The following is a 26462-nucleotide window of genomic DNA, read 5'->3' as shown; positions in this document are numbered from 1 at the left end:
ACAAAGTTACCGAAATTGCTTGAAGTAAACACTTCAAAGATTTTGAAGAGAATAATTAATTTAGTACTGTCATTACGAAACCTTAACCAATTAATTCAAAAATAATTTAAGTAACATCTTAAAATTGTTTTCAAACAACTGTTTAATAATTATGTTATCACAAAATCATAAATTTTAAAAATACATTTACCAATATGTCAATATACTTTCCATAAATCGCTCCAGAAAAAAAATACTTTCATTTTAGCTTTTTATATCAGCGAGCAGATCAAAATTTAACTTTTGCATCTGCTGAGCTATTCATCTTGTCATTAACCACATGCTAGCACAATTAATTTCACTACATTGCACCAACAAAAAGATAAAAAACCAAAATGGCACCGAAGAAAAAAGTAAAAAAAAGATGGCTATGGTTTAAGCACGAGCCATAGGTTTTTTTTTTAATTTCTCTTCCTATGACTGTGTTATTATGATCTGAACAATTGCTGATCAAATTAAGAAAAAAGTGCGGTCCTTATTGTGTGGCGATGTTAGTGTGGATATGACTTGTAAATAAAATAAACTTAAGTGATTCTATATATTTTTCAAAGACATCGTTTTGATTTCTAAAACTAAAATTTGATTTAAAATATATATTTTTGTCTACTAATCTAAAAAAAACTTTACCCTTATTACAACTTTACCGAATAGTTTATGATAATCTAATCTAATATGGAGCAATTATTGCATGAAATAATAAGAGTTATTTGTCATCAAATCAAACTACTGAATTGAGCATTGCATCAACAATTAGAAGAAAGTACTCTATCAAGATACGGCTTTAAACGGAATAAATGAATCAAAAGAATGTCTCATCCACACTAGTAGAGCGTGATGCACAAACCGCGGAAGTGGCCGCAACATTCGCCTCTTCCTGTCGTGTTACCTTCCTTGCCAAATTGTGCCTTTTTTATCTAAAGTTTTTATGATTTTTTTACCATCACAGCCAACAATTAAGACGGATGGAGCGCGGCTCGTGCCCTGTCAGCTGCGCACCCATACTTTTGCTTTCTTTGCGATTTTACGCTGAGTTTTAGCATAGAAAGTGCCAATTATAAGCCTGCATTAACATCTGTGGCGGTCGTGCAAGATGACAACTGTTGTCGAATTAAAAAGCTGCTAAAAATGAAGATACTGTTTGGTAGTAACTTTGTAAAAGACTTACTTTTCACGATTTTCAATTCAGTTCGTAACAGGTTCGAAGAAAACATGCAAGATGAATAAACAAATTATTTTGTTATAGCAACATATAAAATTAAAATGTAATATGAGGCATTTGGTTTAACTAATATTAATTTTACTAACAGTTTAATTTTATGGTAAGCGAATCCTAATACGTCTATTAGAACCTAAACATATAAATATATAGTGGATTCTACATACATACCATATACATATAAAATGACGCCTTTTTCCCGTAGCAGCAGATACCAAAGACGATCCTTACAAACTTCGCTTGTCTAATTCACGTCCATACATCTTGTGTTACAGAACCACATAAACTTAAATATTAGCGACGGTCCCAAGATACCAATAACATTGTAATTTTGGCACATCCTGACAGCATGACTAACTGATAATCTTAAATACCTGTAGATCCCTGGAGTAATCTCTTAATCCCTCCTGCAGTCCTCGAGGGAAAGATAAGGAAGACACAAGCCGGATACAACTATATAATATTTGACACAATTATCCGCCATTTGCAAAAAACTATGATAACGACTTCCGTAAGAAAATATTTACACAATGAACCTGTCTGTCTGAACCTGCCTTTTGTGAGAATTATAGATACCATTGTAATTAATTTAGCGCTGCAAATGCTGGTGTAGGATGGCTGTAACGTCCAGAAAAACAAGACAACTAATGAGGGATTATGTTAATTAGTCTAAAATATTATATTATGCGAAAGGTTAAAAACTTAACATGACATAATACGTCCTATTTCATAATTATTGTGTTTGTGATCAAACTGACCAAATGAAGAGCCAGATTGCATTAATCCGCTGATAAATTTCTTATTTAAAGTTTGTGCTTACTTAGTTTACTAAAGCTCGAAACATAAATAAACGCTTGGTAATTTTGCCTGTCTGTCTCTACCATAGAGAAAAATAAACAGGTTTTATAGTCTGTTTTAATTAACATAACCTACAAATGAAACACAAATTAAATAATTAAAGTATTCATAAAATAAAACTACAGGATCGGTAAAGATAAGCCCTTTATAACCTGGCCATTATATTCAAGCATTATAGCTTAACTAGTAACTACTGTATAAGTTTCAAACAGGTATATTATTATATTTTTTAACTTCTATTTAAATTAATAAGTATGGCTAGGAAAAGGCCGAACAGGAAAATAGGCGAATATAATAAATACAAAATATTTTACGGTCCCAGTTCTGTTTAAGCTTTAGAACAACTAAACTGACCAATTGCAAGTTGGTCTCTTCAACAATGTTTTCAAAATCTTTCAAGTATATGTGATATTTCACCGTTAGAAAAAAGGGATTATTAATTCTATATTACTTCGAAAAGCCATTGGTGTGACCTTAAGTCCGAAAACTCGAACACGCACACGGAGATGAATGCTCATGGCTCTCGTCTATCATTACATACTTCGAGTATATAGGAGTTATTAAGAGTATACTTTACTTTTTAATACACTAATTTCTACGCAGTATTCCAACATTTTAGCGCAAACTTCAAATCTAAATCAGGGCATTTTTAAACCACAAATCAAAGTCGGTTCTTTCGCTAAAACAAAACCTTCTTTCGTAAGAACCCAACTCATTATAGTTATTATATCGCCACCAATTTATAATAAATTAACAAAATTAACAAAATATCATATTCGGGGAACACAACTTGTATACAAGCAAATGGCGTGGAATCGACCGATTGATAAAAAACATTGCGATCGTGTGCTAGATAATTAAGGATTTCGAAATGTGAAAAAAGGTTGGTTACCTGAGATATCAAAATTCTACGTGTGTACAGGTGGTTTTAGTCATAAAGTTTAAGTTTTCTGCGAACAATATAACTTTGTTAGTAACAAATATTTTGAATTTATTTATTTAAGTAGGTACTGTTTGTCTCTACATTTTTTACAAGAATTATGGCTTCTTAATTCCAAAAGATATTTTCCCTATTATAATATATAATTCTAAGAGCATAAACGTAATGAGTAAAAGAACCAATAAACCTACTATTTCAAATTATTCGGGGAATCAATAACTTCTCTCATATATAAATTTATAGTTCATATATAAATATACAGTAAATATTTGCCGACATTGTACAAAAGTTTTGAATACCGGGCAATTACAAATTATAAACCTTATAAATAATTAACAAAATAAAAAAGTAATCTTCCGTACTTATAAAATTAATTGCCAACATCTTCAGTAAAACATCTCGCTGTATACAATAAGGGCCGTCACATACGTGCGCCGAATCTATCCGATATGTGAGCGACTGAGCGCTAAAAAACACCACAGCCCTAATATTTTTTATCAAAACTTCAAAAGAAATTGCTGAAAAAAAATACGATTTCGCAGATGTTGGTTTTATAAATTTCTTGCACGTGTTTTGAAGTTTTAGGGTTCCTTGTTTTAATTGTAAAGTGAACTGTAGTATGGTCATTAAACCCTTAGAATTCTATAAAACTTCTGTAAATAAAATAATATAGATTTTTTTTATAATCATAGGCGATAAAGAATGACTGACACGTTTTGGAAATAAATTGCAGAATGAAATCAAATAAAATAAAAGGTTAAATAATGGAGTCGGTATATTTGACACCTTTCAGAACTTAATATAATAAAGAAAACATAAAATTAAAAATGATATTTTCACTTCTATGACATAAAATAATAATCAATAAATAACTCTTTATTTTTCTGTCAATTAATAGAGAAAGTTAATATTTTGTTATGACATGATATAACTGATATTAATTCTAGAAGCTATTTCTTGGGTCAATAGATCATTCATTCGCAAAATTTTATAAATTATTTATCGATATAAAATACTGCAGACCCCATTGTCTAAAAGAGTCTCACACTAGTCAATATTTTTTCTATCATCGAGTGTGCGGTCTCGTAGTTTATGAAAATGTCTAAAATATCAGAAATTGGTTTAATTATAAATGAAGGAGGCCGGTTAATGGACTTTGCAAAACATTGTTTATGATTATTAAGCCATTTGTGAAATTGAGATTCACCAACCATTGTGAACGATCTCTTTATAAGTTTATGTAAAAATCAAATATTAGTAATAATAAGACTCATACATTTCAAAACAGGTAAGCTGATAGTTAAAAAAACTGGTATTCTTTATAAAAACCAATTAAATTTAAATATCTCGAAAATGGTTAGGTTTAGGATGGGGTGTTTTAGAGACAAATCTGTAAGAAATTATGTTAACTGATATACCTACTTACACATGAAATATTTATATCATAACATACCTATGTACATAAATCGGTCATTTGATATTTGGAAAATATGTTTCATTATAACGTAAAGTAGGTAGGTACCTACATAAGAGATTTCTTTGTGATTAGTGGGTAAAACCTGCGGGGAATACCTATGAATACTACCATTTTTTTTATTGTGTAAGGTGTCACAATATCACGTTTATTTCAAACGTGTGTTGTAATTAATGTCAAATTATTTTGTTAAAATGCATTTATTAAATAAATAGGTCTATACCGACTATAGTAAAGGAATATTTGTAAGTGGTAGGTATTTGACACGTTTTTACGGAGTATTTCAACACCATTGTTGTTTAAAATATAATTAACTAAACGGATTAACAATAAATAATTGAACTGACAAAGATTAAATTTAATTTATTACCTACAGAAATAACAAGCTTAAATGTTTTTTTTTAATAGAGACATCTTGCGGCAAAACAGTGTAACAACAGGACTAATCGATTCATTTTGTTATTTTTACTCGCTAGAAGTCGCTACTAAGCTTCTCAGAGAATCCATATCATAGTAGTTGACAACATAGCTAATAGATGGCGTTGTATAATTACACTAACTATTTCTTTGAAGTTTTTGCTACATCGTTATACAAATCAACATAAAACTCGTTAAATGTTTGATGTCTCTTACAATTAAATTCATTCGTAGTTACACAAACTGGAGTTTTTCCATTATATTTCTCTGAGTTGTATTCGATCCCCATTCGCTTCACTTCTTTTAGCAAATCGTTGAGACAAGCACATTGCCACGGATTTGGTTCAAACAAAAACTTTTTCAAACGACCTCCTGTGTTTTGGAGTTCTAAGCAAAAATTGTCCACAAGATAAGTGATCTTATTGTGTGATAAATTCAAATATTTTAATGGCGAACCTCTGAAAGCATTTATAGGTACATCTTCTATTTGATTTCCCAATAATTGTATTGCGAACAACTTGGGCATGTTCTTGAATAAATTATCAGGAATCGTTTTAATTTTATTGTTTCGTAAGACAATTTTCTGTAAATTTTTCAAAGGAGATAAGACATCGCCATTAATTCTTTCAATAATATTATAAGATAGGTCTAGTATTTGTAGACCATCCAGGTTTACAAACATGGCTGCGTTATCTAGAGAGGATATTTGATTCGTAGACAAGATTAATTGCTTCATCGTCCTCAAATTCGATTTTGTTGCAAATAGCGGAACTTCTTTCAAGAAAGTTCTATCTAAATTTAGCACTTCCAACTCTTGGAATGCATGTAGCAGATTTTCTGGAGCATCAGTCATATCGTTTCTAGAAAAATCCATAAAAGTAATATGGGGACTTTGGTCGAACAAATAAGGACTGATGTCTTTACCTTGCAAAGCATTGCTGGACAGATCCACAAACTTCAACTTCTTCAAAGGATCAAATATCCCCAATTCCAATTTATTAATTTTATTCCCTTTTAGATCCAGTGAATCAATATTAGTAGTCTGATCGAATAGTCCTAACGGGAAATCAGTAAGCATATTGTAGGAAAGATTTAGATAAGTTAGTTGTTTCGGTTCGTCGATTACTCCTAGTTTCAGTTTAGATATTTTGTTCTGTGATAAGTCTAGGTATTTGAGAGATGTTAAGTCATTGAAAGACTCATATTCTATGTCATATATCCTACAGGCTTTAAGCGTAATGCCTGTAGTCCTTGTGTTATCTGATACGAGGCCCCTCACAAGCTGATAGTCTTCATTTCCCGCTGTACAGACCACATCTTTGTCGGTAAATGTCTTACATTCCGGTGCTGCTTCAGTTAGAAGTATCGACAAAGCGATGATTAAAATCTTTTGTAGTGCAGACATTGCTGAAATAACCAAAAATATTGAGTTTAATTTTTATGTGTTTGTTTACTTATGACAATGGCTTTAATGGCTTAATTTCTATCGGCTTATTTCTTTAATTTCTTAATAAGTGTCAAAAATATATTTAGTGATTCGTTAAATAAAAAAAACGCTGGGAAACTTTTTTATGTACTATATCACAACGCCATCTAGTCATAAACATTGAAAATAATTACAATATTGATTTTGAAAAAAAAAACATCAAAAAATAATCACAATAAAATGAATTACGGTACTGGCATAATTTCATTCCTAATTATAATAAGAAAAACAGTTTACTGACCTTTGTTATACAAAACAGGTTGCAAGCTTAGACCTCACTTTATCTTATAAGCTAGATCGTTAGTTCACGGACAATAATTTGCAATCATTACATCCAATAGGTTATCACTTCAACAATGAACTTCACAAAAACATATCTGTTATGTTTTAAAAATGTATTAAATACAGATTTATCTTAGGTTTACGTGCAACAACTTCGTTGTATTGAAGTTAAATGAAGTTCGCAACGATTCTCAGAAGCGTGTGTACGTAAATCTCCTGTTATTCGGGTTTTCCTTGTTTATAGTCACTTCAAAGACTATTTTGAACATTTTTTATTAATATTGTATTGTAATGTTGTTGTTATGATTCATTCATAGTTAATTTTTGTTTTTTTTTCCTGAGGAAAAAACTATGTAGGTATATGAAAAAATAAAATACGATTATAATTTTGCATTTATTTTACTTGACCGGTTATTTGCAAAATATTAACGACAAAAAAAATAACCAAAGATATTGATGACCCTTTCATTTTCTTAAAAATAAAAAAGATCGATCACACCACACATCAGGCGCAAGTGATTCTTTAAAGTGCCGCTAGATGGCGCTATTACCAATAATAGATAAATACAAAATGCCTACAAAGAGGTTAAATTCCTAAGTAATGCGTGCACCCACTCACGCCTACTTAACAAATACTCATTAACACCTTGCAACCTTGACCTATAAATAAAACACCTGCCGATTTTATACTCATACTATCATTATTGAATTTACTACCAAATCGATTAAATTATTATTCGTTATTCTGATATCTGCTATAAGGAAATGATACTTCAGTAGATTGGGCTTTGATAAATCATAATGGCAAAGATAAGATAATTTTAGATTAGAAAATGAAAGAATTATTACTTAAGTACATAATTTTATTAAATAAAATGCATTACAGAATATTCATTCGTTCCTGTTCGTGTCACACTTCATATTGTCTTCGTCAAGTCTGCTGGGATTTGATTCAGGAGTTCGTGCTCCCTCTACGGTATCAACACCTTTGTCATTCGAATCTGAATCTATATTTTCATCAGTTGTATTAAAATCTATCGACGTATCCTTCAAACTATGACCACTACTACTTTCCTCAATATTCCTACTCACATTCCTCGAAATATCCAACTCACTCTTCAATCTTTGTATCGATTGAACCACCTCGTTCTGAAAATTCATATTCAATTTGTACAACTGCTCCGAATGCTCCTTTTCTCTCCTAATCTCATTCTTCATGTGAGTGTCTTTGTACTTCTCAAATTCTGTCATAATTCTCACTTTTGACTCGTATACGTGTTGTACCATCGAGACGAGAGCAAATAGTTTCTGAATCACTTTGTCTTTTACCTCTTTTGATATGTTTGCGTCCGATTCTAGGTCAGATTTCGCGTCTAGAGCTAAGTCGTTAGCTGATGATGGAAAACCGAGCAAAGATTTGGAGCCATTCGACGCGGAGGGAGTCTTCGGAGGGGGAGGACTTTCAACTTTAGCGGGTTTACTTGCAGTCTTCGAGGTAAAAGCGCCGTGAGTGACGACTTCGGTAAACACTCCAGAGCTCGGCTTACTCGACTGGTACTCCGCCGCTTTCTTATTCACCTTCTGTATCAATTCACTTTGTTTCTCCTTCTGTTTCTCAAAGGTGCTCTTCTCTATAACTTCTTCGTGGACTATCTTCGAGTCTGCCTCCTTTCCCTTTTGGAAAGGACTGCCGGTGCGCTTGGTAAAATTGGTGACAGTCAGCTTAGACATGTCTGTGTCCTTATACGGCGTGTGGATAAATATGGCGAAGAAAATTCGTATCACTGAACTGGATTTTGTTCACAAACGCTAGTGGCCACTATGATGACGCTCATGGTACTAACGACTGGTCATATGAAATACGGTGGCCTCAGCTCGCCAAGTGTGGGTTTCGCTCCTTAGTTTTGGTTTGGCAGCGCTTCCTAGGCGTGGCAATGAATTAATAAACGGAATTGATTGGCTCGGCGTGGGTTACATGCAGTTTGCATTGTAATGTTGACATTACTACGTAGAGATAACAGTATCGGTGAATAATGGCGACTACATTTTTTAATTATTAATTTGTGAAATGACTAGATACCTACTGGCGTCGTAAAATTAGTGCTAGGCTTTTATACTAACGAGTATTTACATTGAATCATTAGGCATTTCGTTAAATACTATTTGTACTGTCTAAAATTATTTGTTTTGAATTTATTTAGAAATGCTTAATTTATTAATTAGTAAAAAATGTCCAGCTATTCGGTCTTACGGGTAATTTTTCAACACGTAACTAAACAGACCCTAATCACTTTACTACCAAACAGAAACTCATCATATTTTCTAAGAAAATTACTTATTAAATTAGCTAGGTAAAAGAGTTGAACATAAATCCCTAGCTCCACATTCCTCGGACAAAGCCAGGCGGCGACTAATACTCTATCAATATTTGTCCAGCATCGACGGATCTTGAGTCAACATTCTGATCTAAGTGAGCAAACCGAATTCATTACACCGGCCAAGGTAACCTTACACCAGAAGAATGACTCTTAATATAATTTTTCAATAATATTAAAAGTTTCCTAAAAAAGAAAGGAGGGATTTGCGGGATATTATTCGCAAACTAATTAAACGAAAGTAACAAGAAATATGAAACACGTTTTCATATTTTTTGCTCTTTGTCTGAATGTATTTTTTAAGACAACTCCAGCATAAAGATACTTTTGCGATGCGAGGACTTTTATAAACATACCAATTATTACCAACTAGCTGACCTGCGCAACTTCGCTTACGTCACATAAGAGAGAATGGGTGAATATTTTCCCCGTTTTTGTAACCGTTTTTTTTACTGGTACTCTGCTCCTATTGGTCGCAGCGTGATGATATATAGCCTATAACCTTCCTCGATAAATGGGCTACCTAACACTGAAATAAATTTTCAAATCGGACCAGGAGTTCCTGAGATTAGCGCGTTCAAACAAAAAACAAACTCTTCAGCTTTATAATATTAGTATAGACTAGCTGACCCGCGCAACTTCGCTTGCATCACCTAAGAGAATGGGTCAAATTTTTCCCCGTTTTTGTAACATTTTTCGTTGCTACTCCGCTCCTAATGGCCGTAGCGTGATGTTATATCGCCTATAGCCTTCCTCGATAAATGGGCTATCTAACACTGAGAGAATTTTTCAAATCGGACCAGTAGTTCCTGAGATTAGCGCGTTCAAACAAACAAACAAATTTATTATATTAGTATAGATAACGTACACAAAGTACAACCAGACCCAAAACAAGTATTTTTGGATTGCATACACATTTTTTTGTTCTGTGTGAGAATCGAAGCCACAAACGTCCGGCGCGGCAGTAGCGCAATTGTAGGGACCTGGCGACTACCTTCACCACTGCGCCAAGGAGCGCAAGTCTCCTCTTTGTATGATTGAATGCGGAATGTAAGAAGGGACTTAGGTCTTAAGTTCACGGAGCTGGCTAAGTTTTGATAAAAACTCGAAAGTAAGGTTTAAAAAAAAAGCAGTCATAAATTATAGTACACATAGGTTTAAAAAAGAAATTGAAGCGTTTTAATGCACGCATAATTCCATCACGATTGTAATTAAAAATCCTACTTAACATCCATACCTGCTCTCCCTAACTTCAAATCCAATCCATATCAAGCTTAATCCATACATGTTGTATGTAAAACGCACGGAAAAGACGCTTAGTACGTTGTGTATGTATGTACGTATGTATGTACGTATGTATGTATGTATGTATGTACATATGTAAGTATGTATGTACGACAATGTACGTGTCATCTGCTTGTCATTCAGCGCTACTCATCAGATGAGAGCCAAGCGGGTTACTGGACTAGTTGACAGTTAAACATCGTGTCATGATCACAGCAATGAACTTGAAATACTGAAAGATGCGAAGGAATCTGATAGAAACTGGACCCCCAGATTAGTCATCTGATTTATTAGTGGTGTAGAGGCCGATTGTGCAATAAACTGATGATTTTACGATGAGTCTTCTTTAAAGTTTTTGAAAATAACGGTTCAAAGAATAAAACATCATCAGAAAGTGGTTTGATAACAACCGGGTGCCCAGAAATTCAGTATCAATGAACGATTTGTAATGGTATAACTTGGTCTACGACGCTGTGTACGTTTATGAGGTCCAATCATCATTTTCCGACTATCGAGTGCATAAATTCAATAAATTGTAAGCGGTGTCTCAATGGCTATAACTTATGCATCGGGAATAGTATTGGCAGCTCAATTCGTGGACGTAAACTCATTCCTAACTAAATCCCTTAACCTTAGCTTTAAGGGGTTTATAGGACATTTACATTTGTTACCAATCATGCACAAAACCTAAAAAAGAATATCAAAAAAATCTTTCCAAATGTATTTTCAAGTCAGAGAATCTTAAGGCCTAGCACCTACCTAACCACAACTAGTACTAACAGTTCTTTCGCAAACCGAAACCTTTTTAACAGTTTCGCAGTACGAAAATACTCATTAATATAATTAATAGTGCGAGCATCACTTTCACCGTGACGGAACTATGTTCGTAAATGGCAGCCATATTGTTATTCAGTAGAGGAACGCAACGCCGGATCAATAATAATTGGATATCACCCGTTAACTATAGCACAAAGTATTTGTGTCACTAAAGGATTACATTTTAAAATTACTGTTGATTAAATTAACTTTCGAATTTGTTTATAAGTAAACATAATTTACCAATTAGTCTGCAGTGCAATGCGAGATTAGCTACGATATAAGGCAGATAGGTTCTTTAGTTTCCACCGACCCCTATGAGAAAAGGCGTGATTTTATGTATGTATGTATGAGGCAGCTAATGTATTTTCTGGGCTACAAACTATGAAATTTTACCTATATCCATCTCTGTCTTATATCGAACCCTCGATCATAGAAATTCTTCCATTCGTACTCCCTATTCCTCACAGACATCCGTGTTTATATTTCCAAAATTAAATAAATAAAATCTAACCTCTTAATGTCCCACTGCTGGGCAAGGGTCTCCTCCGTAATGAGGAAGGGGTTATGCCTTGAGTCCATCACGCTGGTCAAGTGCGGGTCGGGGACTTTGCATAGCTTTAATTATTATGCATACAATTTCTAGCAGGATTTACTGTCTATCTAGCAAGTGAGGAGATATTTTCACTACATATTTGAATTAACTTCTAGTGGGGTGATGACTCGAATCTACAAATCTTTCACACAATGACGTCTAACGCGTAGAGATTGTCACAAGTTAGTCACCAAGCGCCCTAAGTTTTCCTCGCGGAATTTTATTAATTCCTAGGAACACAACTTTTATAAACCTGTAAAACTAAAACCTTATGCTGACGGCAATTCTGAAAAATCCTGAAACATAAATACATAAATTTACAAAATGAACTGAATACTAAGGTGTTGAAAAAACAATGTGTTCTATGACCTACGCAAATCTTTGCCGCAAGTTTACAAAATAGCCTTTAGATAATAGATCAGGCATTGTATTCGTTAGACCCTTTGATAACCACAAAGATAATTTCAAAGTGAACATTTGTGTACTGTGAAACAGATTCAAATTCAAAATTCAAATTCAAATTATTTTTATTCGCAGAAAATATGGTTCAAAAGTTGGTTAAAAAAAATAATACAGTATCTACCACATATTTTGTCATGAAGACATGCAAATATTGGGCATTAAACATTATGTCAAACTAAAACTATAATTAATATATTCTAAACATTTTTAAACTTATTTTTTTCACATATAACACCTTCACAACTCGAGGGTATAAAGAATAATATTTTTCCTTACAAAGTGTTAGTAAAATGGTAAGATTGAGTGGCGTATTTCTTTAGAAAATCATTTATAGAGTAGAAACATTCCTGTATTAGCCATTTGAATCATTCTTGATTTTTCAAAAAGTTGCAACGATATAGGTAAGAAGAACAAGAACGATATAAGTTAAAGTTTCATGCGTAATTTGTAAATAGAAAAAACAGCCCATCACGCTACGTGCTTATTGACCCAATTTGTATCTCAACTTATACTCTCGAGCAATTCAAATGGTTTGAACAATTAAAATACAACTAGTGAAACACCGCTGCACCACTTACCTGAATTAACATCATTACAGAACTTTCATGTTATGTTATGTGCATAAAAAAAAATGTGAGACATAGCCTGTTCTTAAATTACTTTTTACAAAAAGGGTATAGGTACGATAACCGCACATTGATGTTTTAGTTAAAACGTAACCTCAAAATAATCTAAATTTTCCGATCTCTAGTATTATGTAAATTTATATTATCGTTTTATACACACACAATGAATTTGAACTTTTGAGCTTTATATTAACATTGTTATAAGCTATTTGTATAAAACCGCTAATGTACACGTTTTACATAGTGCATAAAATGGCACTCTCTACCTATCTTTTCAGGTGAGTTATCGTAGGCACAGTACCTTTACGGTAGACAAAGAAAACAGGAAAGTCCTTTATCACAGGCTACCGTACCCCTATATAGCGTACCTAATCTGTAATACTGATGTACAACAATGTGTTAGTACAACATCTGTAAAGAAAATGCAGGGGGCAAAAAAAAATGCAACTTTTATAAAATAAATTTAACCCATTACTGTCCCACTGCTGGGCAAGGGTCTCCTCCCGTAATGAGGGAGGGGTTAGGCCTTGAGTCCACCACGCTGGCCAAGTGCGTGTTGGGGACTTTGCATGCCCTCAATAAATGTATTAAACAAATTTTACTGGCATGCAAGGTTTCCTCACGATGTTTTCCTTCACCGTTGGAGCATGTGACAATTATTTCTAATACACACATAACTTCGAAAAGTCATTGGTGTGTTGCCTTGGGTTCGAACCTGCGACCACTTGCGTGGGAGGTGTCAATTTATACCACTCGGCTATCACTGCTCTTACAACTTTTACATTTCCTTTTATCAAAAGATTTCTGAAAGCTTTTAAGGGCCACAATAATAACTAAGTTTTCTATAACATACACAATAACAACTAAGTATTAGTTTTTTACAAAAATATTCACCAGTAACCTTCAATAGAAAGTCAAAGTCCTTCTATAGAAAGTTTTTCCTCTTGATATTATTAATTCAACAGGCTCTACATGTCACTCCCAAAATTTATTGCCGCCCTCAATTTAGTACACGATCATGGACAATATAATAATAAGTACTTAAATCAATTAAGACTTTATTTTATTAAGTAGATAAGTACTCTACAACTGCATTATCAGCTGATGAACTTGAGAGATCAATGAAATGCTCTCCCAGACGGACAAGTTCAATGATATCCACTTAAGCGCGATTACGTATGCAAAGACGCGCGTGCGCACATCTGCTCCTCCATATCAAACACCTCACTACTTTGCACCTCGCACCTCTCACTCACACCCCACAACAACACCACATGACCGAAAGAGACACATGAACTGGATCACGCGTCTTCAAATCAGGGAACGGTGTCACAAACAACAGAAAAGGCGCTTCAAACCACCGACTCTAAAACGCACGATAAACGAATGTCAATATTAGAACTTAGGACGTTTTGTACTCCATATCTCGACGAGGATTCGTATCAGATAGCTTTCCCTTACACTTGGGCCCCCTCCGCGGCAAAACGTCGTATGTGCACGCTCGACTCGTACGTCGAAAGACAATGCCTACCGGAACTGCACACTACGTGCTGAATTTGAAATAGCTGTATAAAAACCGCGGGGTCCTTGTCGAAACTATCACAAACAATCCAACCATCGTTCAGTGAACAACACAGGAGCGAAGCAAAATGGTGTCCAGTAAAGTAGTGTGCTTGTTGGCTCTGGCCCTATTCGGTAGCGCGGCCGCCCAGCCCGCCAAGGATGCCTTCTGGAAGGGCACTCCCATGGACAGCATGGTGGAGGAGATGAGATCCGGCTGCGCGGAAGGATCTGACCCCACCGCCTGCATCAAGTACAAGGTTATGTCGTTATTGGACTCCATTTTCAAGAAGGACACCTTCCAGGTATCCTACTTTCCTTTTCACTACAATTTCTAATTAGCTTTTCTCCAAATACCATTAATGCTATTTCTATTCTCAGATCTCGGACGCCGTTGAAGTGACAAAGAATGGTGCTGCCAATGACGTCACTGGTCGCTCCTCTGGGGACTTCTTCGACAGCATCGAGAGCTTCATCCAGTCTCACGATGTGACCTTCAAGATGCCCATCGCTGACACTAAGATCACCGTGAGCCCTAGGAACCTTGACAATGATGAGCTGTCCCTCAACGTCAAGTTCAACAAGGAAGGTGCCCGCTCCGTCGGTGAGGCCCGCAAGGCTAAGCTGAAGAAGATCATCGTCCCCATCCTCGTGTTCGTGCTCCTCAAGGCCATGACCCTCATTCCTCTCGCCATCGGTGTCCTCGGTCTGAAGGCCTGGAACGCTCTGCAGCTTTCCTTCTTCTCCTTCGTTGTCTCCGTCGCTCTGGCCATCTTCCAGCTTTGCAAGAAGGTGGGTTGAACTTTAAATACTTTATTACATACAAAACTTTTAATTCGCACAATATTGCATCACAATCTTATATCTATTTGCACTAGCACACAGTTTAGTGACAATCGATACTTTTGATGACTCTCCTCTTGGCGTATAATACAGCACAGCAAAACATAATTATTTATGCACAACTCTCTTTTAACAACTTTACTATCCATAAGCCTAACATTGTAGTTTACCCAGATTGCGGCGGACAACTCGCACCCCCAGATCGCTGCCCACGGTCCTTGGGACGCTGCCTACGCCGCCACCCGCCGCAGGAGAGACGCTGAACCCCAGGAGCTCGCCCAAGAACTCGCCTATAACGCTTACCATTAAAATATCCGAACTCTACCAAAAACCTCACGACCGCGTATCCGAACTCGTTTTTCCCGCCGTTCTCGAGCCTAAACGAGCACAGATAACATAGACCAAATCAAACGTTTTCGTGCAGAAATCGTGACCGTGTAAATACTATGTACTGCAACTTATTTATTGAAATAAAATGTGCATGAGTGTGTGATTGTGATGTATGACTGATGTTATTTATTTATATAATAAATCAATGATGAATAACTATTATTTTATTTAACTTCCTTCAAACTAAAATACACACATGTATCGACACTTTCCCATTTCCACTAAACTCAAGTTTAATTTCACAATTCAAAGGATTTGCATACAATTAAAACACATGTTAAGTTAATGAAAAGTGCTACTTTCCATCTTTAATTTAATTCATTACCACCTTAAAAACATACTTTCATTATTGACACATTGCATTACATGCATACCAAATAAATCATGAAATCCTGAAGCAATGTCCCATTGAAACTCAATTTTATTTACACATATGTCCTGAATATCCCTCCACATGTCCTCAATAAAAAGAGAAAATCATATTAAAAATAATACAAACACAAATCGAATATTAAAATCGATCCATAAAAGTGACAACGCATTCCTTCAATCTGGAACACAATAGTCAACGTTGAAATATGTAGGTGGTAGAAGCAGGACATTATAAAGACTTTCTCCAGAAGGAAGAAAATTCTATACATGTAAAGTTTTACATTAGTTTTCTGTGTGTGTGCCAATCGCTTTCTACGGATGCTCATCAGTAAAATAAAACACGTAGAGACTCTCATCACGTGCGCAGATGAAATGACAACTTCAGATTGTTTTCTTCACACTTCCGTCTCAAAATGTCTGAAGATTTCCGTATAATGGTCAGTAATGATTATGAATAAATTAAAAATTGTACTATGACGTTATTGTGTAGGTAGATTTGTTCGATACGACTGGTAGTCAGACTTTCTAGTTTCTGACTTCTGGTCTATCTGACTAACGACTGTCAAAAGCAAGTAGCGCAATTCTCTACTGTGGGTACTGTCGAGTATCGAAAGTTTGACATTTTATTAAAATGTACTACCAAAAAAGTTCCTTCGTAGTACACTAGAGGCGCTGAATAGAGAATCGAGCTTCGGCACACAAATGTAACGTGCCTCCCAAAAACGCGGAGGAATTTGAAATTTATAATATGGTAACCGATACACAGAACAAAGGCAATTGGCATGTGTAGCTTAATTCATAGATCGAACCCTGCAGCTGTTGTTACTAAGCCCCGAAAACTAATAAAATTAGTAAAATTAAATGCATGTGACTCATTGACTTTAAGAAATGTTACAGCGACATCTAGAGAAAAGAGTGTGTTCATTAAGTTATTACCCTGAACTTCAAATCGTGTGATTTTAATTTCTGATGTTTTTTAAAAAAGCTAGGAAGTTTTCAGCGGTCTGAAAGGTATGACGTTGTGATAAAAACTTACGTACGACGACGACGACGTATTGCTGCTACGTAAATATAAATGATGTTAGAACCTGAGTTTCGTTCAGTTTTCAGGCAATATTACAACGCTTACATAAATAATTTTCACACCGTACTTTGAATCAAATGTCAACAATTATTTAAATATAAAGAACCTTAACCGCATTAAGTATACTTTGCAGCTTTTAACTGTCTTCTACAGAGCATAACATGCCAAAACGAGAAATTATCATGGGCCATTTTAATAGCAAATATATTTATTTTGTTTTAGATTCATCTTGTCACAGATTATCAAATATCAGTTGTAAGTATATTACCTTCATCGTTACGCTGGTCCTCATCATTAGGTTCAAATAAAGTAAAACTCCTGAGATATTACGTGTTTCTAAAAGAATTGCTGGAAGAAATTATGAAAGTGCTTTTGACCGTAATTATTTCAAAAAGTTAACGCCCAGGGGATAAGACTACTATTAATTTGTTCTAGGAATACCTTGACAATAAATCTGTAAAAGGGCTAATCCACTACCGACTAGTTAGACTATAATTTTTGGTAGGTATGTATATATTATAAAGAACGGTCGAGGAGAATCCAGTTACCTACCACTAAATTTAAAAATTTTCACAACCTATCAATCCGTGAATCCGTTCTAAAAATAAAAAGCGGGAGGCCCACCTAGGAGTCCTATCCCTCATTATAATGCAAGGACCTCACTCAGGATGCGTCGGCCTGGCTCCAGTACCCTGCTGACCCACTACGGACACATTAGCACGGATCCATAACCATAACTCAAGCCTTTGGCGCTAATAGGACGACAGCTGACCAGAACCTCCATAACGAAACTCCATCACACCAATTTCTTTATATACCTCTGTATTTTTTATGTAATAAAGCTCAAATTTCCATAGCAGATTTATGAATTTTAGCTTCAAGCAATTTTAGTGTTATTTTTCTAGTATTTTGCAGATCTTAAGGTTGATTTTTCCGTGGCGTTTTGTAGTAGTGTGTAAAGGTTAATTTGTCTATTTGTTTAGAAGCTCACGGTAAGTTTTGGGTGGAATGTTTGTATGTCTGTCACGTTAGCGATCTGTTAGTGCACTGTTATGTGTATTACTGTTACCTAATACGGGTGGCACGGATTTTTTGATCGATTTTACTTTTCTAGTGTCATTTTTTGTTATTAATTTATGAATATAATGGCATGATCAACGAGGACAACATTTAGGTACTTCTCTATAAGGGGCTTCGGTCTTTGGACCCAAAATCTACATTACCTAACTAATTGCGGAATAAGTCCTGTGTCCAGGAAGCTGATTATATCTTAAGTTATTAATGATTACAATTTTGTAGGAAATACGTGCTGAGCAGTAATATATGCATATTACTGCTCAGCTGATAACCATAAACCAATCGAAAAAAACTTAACTAATTATGTAGGTATATTAATTACTTCACTTTTATTGTTGACGTAAATTACTTTCAGAATACTATTGGCGTAATGTTACGCTACATTTTTATATATTCTATGTACATCAATGTATAATATTTGCATATATTTTGGTTATGTAGATCTATACTATAATGCATGGCATGGCAACTTGCGTAACATTTCTTACGGGTCAGTTTTGTGACCCCAATGGAGTATGTACCCATGCGAATGTATCCGCAATCGTGGTTAGAGTAACTAATCATTATTTCATTACCCAAAATTAGCTATAACAATATTTATTTTCAAAGAAAAATGGCTGTTATAAGCAAGGTTTTTATAATTATCAGAATTAGAAAACCCTATCAACTAAGTAATGTCTCCAAGCAAAAGCTCTGTTTAAACTCTAAAACGTGAGAAACCATACCAAATGTAAGCTTGGAACTTAGCACAAGTATTAAGAATCTAATCCATATTTTCTAAAAACATTGTCATTATCCAACCAGTAAAGAAAATGTACCGACGAAAGCTGAAAATGACTTGTATATTCCGAAAAACTATTTTTGTTTTGCAATTTGAATAACTATTAAGTACAAAAAAGGTTAACCCAACATAAAAAGGTCCATAAAACTCCAATTACAAGTTACATATAGTGTCAACGAATAGACAGACAGACATTAGTTCAACAGAACGGAAGTGAAACAGCAATTTCACAATCCGGACAAGGCGGCGCTGCCCCCTTACATGTAAATGTGCGCACGCGCAGCATTCGCAATCACCATCCCTTATTACATAATGCACTATGAGGTCCAAGCACGCGCACTTTTTGCTAAAGCAGAGCAAATTTCACTTTCCTTGTTAGAACTTAACGTTTACGTAATTTGTTTTATTGTAACTTGTTGTTGAGTATTGTAAACAATAGGATGCGTTTAGTTTTATTACCATTTTCCATTCATTTTCTACAATTGGAATCATCGAGCATCGAGAGTTTGACATTTAAAACGTACGGCCAAAATAGTTTATACGACGTCCGCTAGAGACGCTGAAATCTATATAATAGCTAGCCGGTTGTCGGTAGTCGATAGAGGTAGAGAATCGCGGTACAGGTTGTCAATTTCAAAGTTTGATTTATTATGACTTACAATCAATCAGCCCAGCCTTTCTTCCACTATATTGAAATCGGTTTCCTGTTTCGCCCCGTGCAGCTGAAACCAGTATTTTCATGGGGCGGCTGCCTAGTGCCTAGCTTATCAGACCTGTAGTTTATGACACGTTGGTCTAGATATGTTATGAAAAATATAATCCAGGAACGGCTGCTAAAAATCTTGCAAAATATTTCCCATAAGGTTTGCTTCTCTCTCCTTCTTAAAATAAACTGATAAGTAAAAATCTCTTACAAAAGCATTTAATCGAAACTCGATTGCAAAACTCCAAACCATTTGAGATGCATGTCGCAGTGGTTTTCAATTACAAAGTATTAAGTAAATACGAGACAACTTTTAATTTACAACATTGTCGTAAATAAAAGTTCTATTCTTAGAATACTCCGGCCTTAATTAATTAGAAAAAGCATTATTTAACACGGCATCTAGAAGGCCATGCCAACAAGTCTGACGTTCCATGCAAATGTCCATACAAATAAACCATGATACAACACCAAGATGATTTGTATGTATGTATCGTGAGTGAGAGCATTGTGCCGACATCGAATTTCAATCGATACTTCATTAACCACTTGTAAATGATGTGCCGAAATGCATGCGGTTACGTGCACAGACATGATAGAATTTGGAGAGGCTAGTGTTATGTGAATCCGATGAATAATTTAAACATTTCAACCTGTATCCGTTACAAGATTTTGGGTATTTTTCCTTGGGGTAGGGCACGAACTTTAGAATGCTTTAATCTTTATTCAGGAGCTAAGATACTTTTGCGATGCCATCATGAGTTTTACACAAACAGTAAAACCCATTTCTGATGGAAAAAGCAACGGTCCTGAAATATTAAAGTTTAATCTCTTCAAGTTATTCATAGGACGATCACATGACCACTACTGAAATGTGCCCCTTTATGGAATGTTTTTTTTTTTAGTTAGGTGCTCAGATGCGGTATATCTCTGTTGTCCACCTCCTACTTGTCCAAAGGGAATAGACAGTGATACAAATTTTAAAAATATTTTCCTCTATCTCGCCGGAATTAGCCAGTGATTTGCCAATGTTTGGATTCTTCTAAGTCGATTTAAAGTTTCGAGTCTCAAAGAAAATAAAATGCTTAAAACTTAAACCGTAACTGCCTCTCCAAAATACTAATATGTATAACTAATAGTAATGTTGCTGAATTTCGCTGTAAACAGAAGAATAATAATGAAAATTAATTATTCCCATAATTTTGGCTTATAAGTAAATAAAAATAGGTACATATACATTACATATACAAATGCACGTATTATTTAATTACGAAGGAAAATAAACCCTCTATAGTCTACTGTCATTTAATAAAAAGTTTAGAAATAAATACAAAAAATTACATTATGGAATACAGAAAAATAGTACCTTTACAATTATGACGCGGTTTCTACTTTTAAAATATAACAGTGAAAACCTCGTCAGCCTACATTTCATTTCACTTAAAATTGCAACAAAATTATTAATTTATTAAAATATAATTTTTGATATGATCGCCAAAAACGCTCACTCTCACCACCAGGACTTTCTTCAAATGAAAATAAATAGTTTGCCAAGTATGAAACCGATTGACATGCGGCGCACGCGCGCGCATCGCGTGCCTTGCCGCCCAAAGGATCACAGTATAAAAACCAAGCCCATTGAAAAATTAAATCATTGTTGCTCCATTAACTGGCCGGGCCGAACGTCTAATTAATTAAATCTAATGACAAAGTGTTAAATGAAAATGAAGTGTGTGTGCTTACTCCTGGCTTCTGTCGCCATCGTGCGCGGTTACTCCATCAAGGACAATGAAATTCAGGCGGCGCGTTTACGGACAAGTGATGAGTTACTGCAGAGTGTGATGAGTGATTGTTTCGAAGCTGAGTCGCCGATGACATGTCTCAAAGTGAAAGTTCTCTCGTTCCTGGACACGAAGCTCGGCATGCGCTCGGAGTCAGCGAGAGCCTTCGACGACAAGAACATCGACAAAGTGATCTTCGACCGCGTCGGCAAAGTCTTCAACACACAGGAGATCAAGTTCCAACTGCCTGAGTTCCTGTTCAACAGTGCTGAAGTGTCCTACAGGGCTGACAGAGGTCTCGATGTGGAATTCCCAGAGGCTGAGAACGACAACGGCGAAGGTAATCAGTGGTCAAGATAACTTCTGATCAATTAAGAGTAAGAACAAGTCGAGTTAAATCTTAATTTTATTTCAGCTCGAGGCATCTTGAAGAAGAAGCTGCTGCTGCCCGTCCTGTTGCTCCTGAAACTGAAGATGAAGGCTCTGATGCCCATCCTGGTGGCCATCATCGGCATCAAGGCGGTCAAGGCTCTCATCCTCAGCAAACTGGCCATCACTCTTGTCCTTGGTTTCCTCATCTACAACCTGGTCTTGAAGAAAGGAGGTTAGGCCTAAACCTTTAACATAAATTGTGTGTAAACTGTCGCAATTACGTAATAATATATTTTTCTGTTTTGTTAGCAGCCATGCCCATGATGATGATGCCTACAGACGCTCCTCCGGCACCCCAATACGGTCCCCCGGCCTCTCAGTACGGACCTCCGTCGACGGCCGCTCCCTCCGCGCCTCAGGACTCCTACAGCCCTGCCTGGGAGCCCGCTAGCGGTGGCCCTTACGCCAGAGTGTGGGACCCCTCCCAGCTCGCGTACAGCTCCTACTACCCTGGTGACTCCAGCTCGTCCGCTGCCTCGAACCAGTCACCGAGCTACTCCAGCGTGTCATCCATCTCCTCATCTCTGTCTTCATCATCGTCGTCTTCCACCTACTGAACCGATTACCTCATGTAAATAAGCACGGAAACGCAATGTACATAGTGTTTTGACGCACGCACCAGAAACGGATAGGGTCTAGAAGAGTTATTTATTGACGATATTTATTATTATTTATTGAAAACAATAAAGAAACTGTCGTTTTGATAATGGATATTTATTTAACCCTTGACTACCAACGATATTCAATCAATCATTCTAATAGAAATTACAAGGATAATTAAATGCAACTTCCTAAAAAGGATCAATGTGAAACTATTACATTGTCCCATAAAAATTCCCTAGGGCTTTATTTATAACGGTGTGATACATAAATAAATCGATCAATCGCATTCCTATCGAACTTTCACCGATGGTACCCGTGGTGAAACACATAACCATAAGGAGTGTAAACACCCTACTTTCATATTACGACAGGATGTATTATTATTATAATCAAATAGAGAAATTAAGCAGTATATTCATGACGCCTAATAATAGTTGGTAGTGAATAATTTACATTGTAGATGTGAGTAATTGTGTTTCTGCGCGTGAACCTTCACTTTCTTTCAATGTATCCTTGAGGTGCAAGTTGCGTGTTAAATAGCTACTAAGTACTTGTATAATTGGAAGGTACCAGCCTATGCAGGGTACTGCACTGAGTACAAAGAATATAACACCTAATACTTAACATTAGGAACATTTTCTTAAGGAGTTAGAAATTAAACAAGTGAATTGAAAGAAGTAGATAGGTACATAGACATCCGAAAGTAATGAAATAAGAAATGCAGGATATGTATTTTACTATAAAATAGTCACATTCATAAGTAGTGCCGTACTACTTTGAAAAGCAATAAATTTTAAACTATTCTTCGTTATGCCGAGCATATAAAATATCATAACACAATAAAATTTGAATCACCCATTGAAAAGGATATAAGTACCTAACATGCCTATGGGCACAACGACCACATGCCTTACGACTGAGGGAACGTAATAATATGAAGATTTTTCGTAAAATAAAACTCACGGTTGCAATAATCAATTTCCTTTATTTTATTCATAAACTCGATTAGCACAATATCGGGTGATTAGTGAGAATGTAGGAAGAGTGTAATTCGTAATATTTTGTTACACAAATATGTGGAAAAGTGGAAAAATAGGTATGGATACAAAGGTGTTTAAATTCACTATTATTGTCACGTAGGCATGGTTTCAGTTTCTACTCTCGGTACTTATACAACTTCTTTAGGCCCGGAACAAATTATCGACATCGACAAGAAAAAGGATCTTTCGGCATCCCAATATGCAGGGGCCCACTGTCAGACACTATGCTTTGGCATGCTTCAACGTCCTGAGGGATGACGAGAAGTCCTTAAGAATGCTCAAGCAGTTTCCGCAAATATGCGGTTGCATGTAGGGATGGCCGAACCTTCCTTTTAGATAACGATGTCGATAATGAGTGTCAGACTTTATAGAACCCTAATATACCTCAATAATATAGAGTAATTTAAGATTCAAATACTCTTAGTTTTTCGAAATATCTTTTGAACAATTTAATAAAACGTTTTGTTGTAATATATCTTTACTATCCTAAATGATAATGGATATCATTTGGCCAAAGTGTAATCAATATTTAATTTGGTAATGTAGAGACGCTCGCGCTATTTCTCGTAGCCATATTTCGTAGAGGGCACTACACGTTTGATAAACAAAGGTACGCGTCGCGACTTTAAAAGAAGCCTATAATAAAGTAGTATTGAAAAATATAGTCGGAGTAACTATTACAACTAGTAATTAATGAAATGGACATTAAGGTACTTCATCCTAGATCTTAATATTCCTCTGTTAGATTTATAAAGTAAGTCCTAAGAAAAATAAATTCAGTGACAAATCGTGAGTGAGAGTTTAATATTGACTACACTTTGACCAAAATAAAATGTATATTTTTCCCTAACAATGACGGTTACAAGTTTTAAAAGTATTAAAAATGTTCGTGCAACTTACTACAGTATACAAATACAGTATAAATGCACTATATACAGGGACGCTAATAGGTTCTAACTGTACATTTACTTAAGAAGGGTAAGGTAAAAAGTACATGCTAATCGAATAATCAAATAAATACTTTTGTACTTGTAAAACAGGTGATTAATGAAGATTTTGAAAATCTACTGAACAGATGAAAAATTTAAGATACACTCATTTATGTATATTTAGCTCAGAAATGGGCAAGGACTATGTGTAAAATATCACTTAAAAATGAACAAAATAACGTAATATGAAACCCATGACATCATTTGGAATCCAAGAAAAATAATTTTACAGGAGATCAATGATATCTTGAGTACTTCAGCCATGAAAGTACTCATTTTCATTAAATACTCATTTTCTTTGTGAATTCCAAACAATAGAATGGACGTTAGGTTTCCTAATATTTTAAAAATGGTGTGGCTTGAATACAGCAATGACCCTCTCGTGTAATTGACAGAAATAAAGTTTAAAGTAAAGGGGTTGACACGGTGTCAATTACTAAACTTAAAATAATGATATCTTTGAAAGAAAGAAGCCGGAAAATCAGAAATTTTCATATAAAATAGTAATCTGAACAACGCGGCAACGTCGCCATATGTGACAAGATTTTATGAAGTTATCTGTGGTTTTGTGGTAATGTCAAGTGTTAATTTTCCATCTGTTCAGTCAAGTGCTTGTGGTATCTACAATGGAAAGGTTAAAGCTATTATTTCACAGCCTTCGACTAAGGAGTGCGTTAAGGTACTCGTTTAAAGTGATAGCGATAGATGAGGAAACTTTTATAGCGAAGTATGGAGTTAATTTAGTATGGAGCTCGATGTATTAGGCTGAAAACAGTTTGCATGTTTGACTGAATGTCCTCTTCAATATTCGGCTACGGCGCGGCGTGGGCAGCTGGTTTAATTAAAACCGGTCAGTTTATTACATACTCGCTAATAACGAGTGTTGATTTAATCCTAGCAGAGATTTATTTCTTAATCACCTGCAATCATCAGTTTTCCATAAGTTCGTGCAGGTATCATATCTAGTAGGTACAGTTACGAGTACTTAGGTACCAGAAACTAAAGATCTTTAGAGGAAATCTAACCTAATCTGCAGGTGACCTATTCCCACGTCTCGTTACTACCACGTTAATTTCTACGTATTTTCATGAAACTGCAGCCTAATAACACGAGCTAATTACAGTACCTCAAATGTGGATTTTTAATAAATTCTGGCAATTTACGCAGTACCTATTTTTAGGTTTCTAAACCTTCCGATAGGGGCGCTGCTTAAACTTCAGGTCTTTAAAAATATACTTAAAAATCTCACACTTGGGGTACTAAGGTATCAATATAAATACTTATGTGTAATTAAATAGTTTTATATGGAAAGATTCATAGATTGAAGAGGTTACTTTTACGAGGTTTGAAAGTCTTGAATATGAAGTTCGGTTAAGTTTTAAAGTTGATTACAGACACTTTCTATATTAAGTGAGAGTGGAAGAATACATGTGCAACATGCAATAATTATATATAAATGACATTACCACTACAAATACATAAATACATATCTCCCATATAGTTATTCCTTTGTGTCGAAGTGGTAATATCATTATTATTTATTTAGTAATAATATATAATTTACCCTATTAAATACTTCTCTGGTTATATTTTTTCCTAATACTATATGGCAATTTTCATATTCCCCTTATTGTCATCAGGTTATCTTGAATTTAATAAGTATTTTCTAATAAGTTTTGTATGAATTGTAATAACGCCGTCGTAATTATCTTCGAATAAAAGTATTCCTCTTCCGAATTACTTTACATTTCATTTATTTTTGTATCGTTCCTCATGCTTCAATTATTAGGACCCTACTTCACCTAGCCGCCATGGCGACGTCGCCGGCCACGTAGGCATATTTACCTCTGGCTACCTTCGGTGGCCTAATGGCATAGTCAATGGTTCATCTAATAACAAGTTGTCTAGATTTTAGACTTGTTCACAATTCACATAAT

At 35.2% G+C, this 26462-nt stretch overlaps 4 protein-coding genes across 7 annotated transcripts; 2 read left to right on the top strand and 2 right to left on the bottom strand.

Moving 5' to 3' along the window:
• Positions 1 to 4534: 4534 nt before the first annotated feature.
• Positions 4535 to 7019, bottom strand: LOC142983516 (uncharacterized). Its single transcript, XM_076130442.1, has 2 exons — positions 6672 to 7019; positions 4535 to 6351 (listed from the first exon to the last, which is right to left on the bottom strand). Exon 2 carries the CDS (start codon positions 6347 to 6349, stop codon positions 5087 to 5089), a length of 1263 nt encoding a protein of 420 aa, XP_075986557.1. The 5' UTR covers positions 6350 to 6351; positions 6672 to 7019; the 3' UTR covers positions 4535 to 5086.
• A 569-nt stretch (positions 7020 to 7588) lies between these two features.
• LOC142983523 (uncharacterized) lies at positions 7589 to 8778 on the bottom strand. Its single transcript, XM_076130448.1, has one exon. The coding sequence runs from the start codon at positions 8441 to 8443 to the stop codon at positions 7604 to 7606; it is 840 nt and encodes a 279-aa protein (XP_075986563.1). The 5' UTR covers positions 8444 to 8778; the 3' UTR covers positions 7589 to 7603.
• A 5680-nt stretch (positions 8779 to 14458) lies between these two features.
• Osi19 (DUF1676 domain-containing protein Osi19) lies at positions 14459 to 15819 on the top strand. 3 transcript variants are annotated; one of them, XM_076130700.1, is made up of 3 exons: positions 14459 to 14690; positions 14812 to 15222; positions 15439 to 15819. In XM_076130700.1, exons 1-3 carry the CDS (start codon positions 14520 to 14522, stop codon positions 15580 to 15582), a joined length of 726 nt encoding a protein of 241 aa, XP_075986815.1. In that variant the 5' UTR covers positions 14459 to 14519; the 3' UTR covers positions 15583 to 15819. The 3 variants fall into 3 exon arrangements, with proteins under 3 accessions (XP_075986815.1, XP_075986814.1, XP_075986813.1); XM_076130699.1 differs by having other exon boundaries at positions 14459 to 14735; positions 15448 to 15819; XM_076130698.1 differs by having other exon boundaries at positions 14459 to 14735.
• A 5517-nt stretch (positions 15820 to 21336) lies between these two features.
• On the top strand, positions 21337 to 22600 carry Osi20 (DUF1676 domain-containing protein Osi20). Of its 2 annotated transcripts, none has more exons than XM_076130728.1 (3): positions 21337 to 21801; positions 21877 to 22065; positions 22146 to 22600. In XM_076130728.1, exons 1-3 carry the CDS (start codon positions 21399 to 21401, stop codon positions 22448 to 22450), a joined length of 897 nt encoding a protein of 298 aa, XP_075986843.1. In that variant the 5' UTR covers positions 21337 to 21398; the 3' UTR covers positions 22451 to 22600. The 2 variants fall into 2 exon arrangements, with proteins under 2 accessions (XP_075986843.1, XP_075986842.1); XM_076130727.1 differs by having other exon boundaries at positions 22143 to 22600.
• Positions 22601 to 26462: the final 3862 nt, after the last annotated feature.

This window comes from Anticarsia gemmatalis, chromosome 24 (assembly GCF_050436995.1).
Source record: "Anticarsia gemmatalis isolate Benzon Research Colony breed Stoneville strain chromosome 24, ilAntGemm2 primary, whole genome shotgun sequence".
NCBI lineage: Eukaryota > Metazoa > Arthropoda > Insecta > Lepidoptera > Erebidae > Anticarsia > Anticarsia gemmatalis.
Note: the sequence above shows the minus strand (reverse complement) of the source record. Positions and strands in the feature narration are given on the sequence as shown.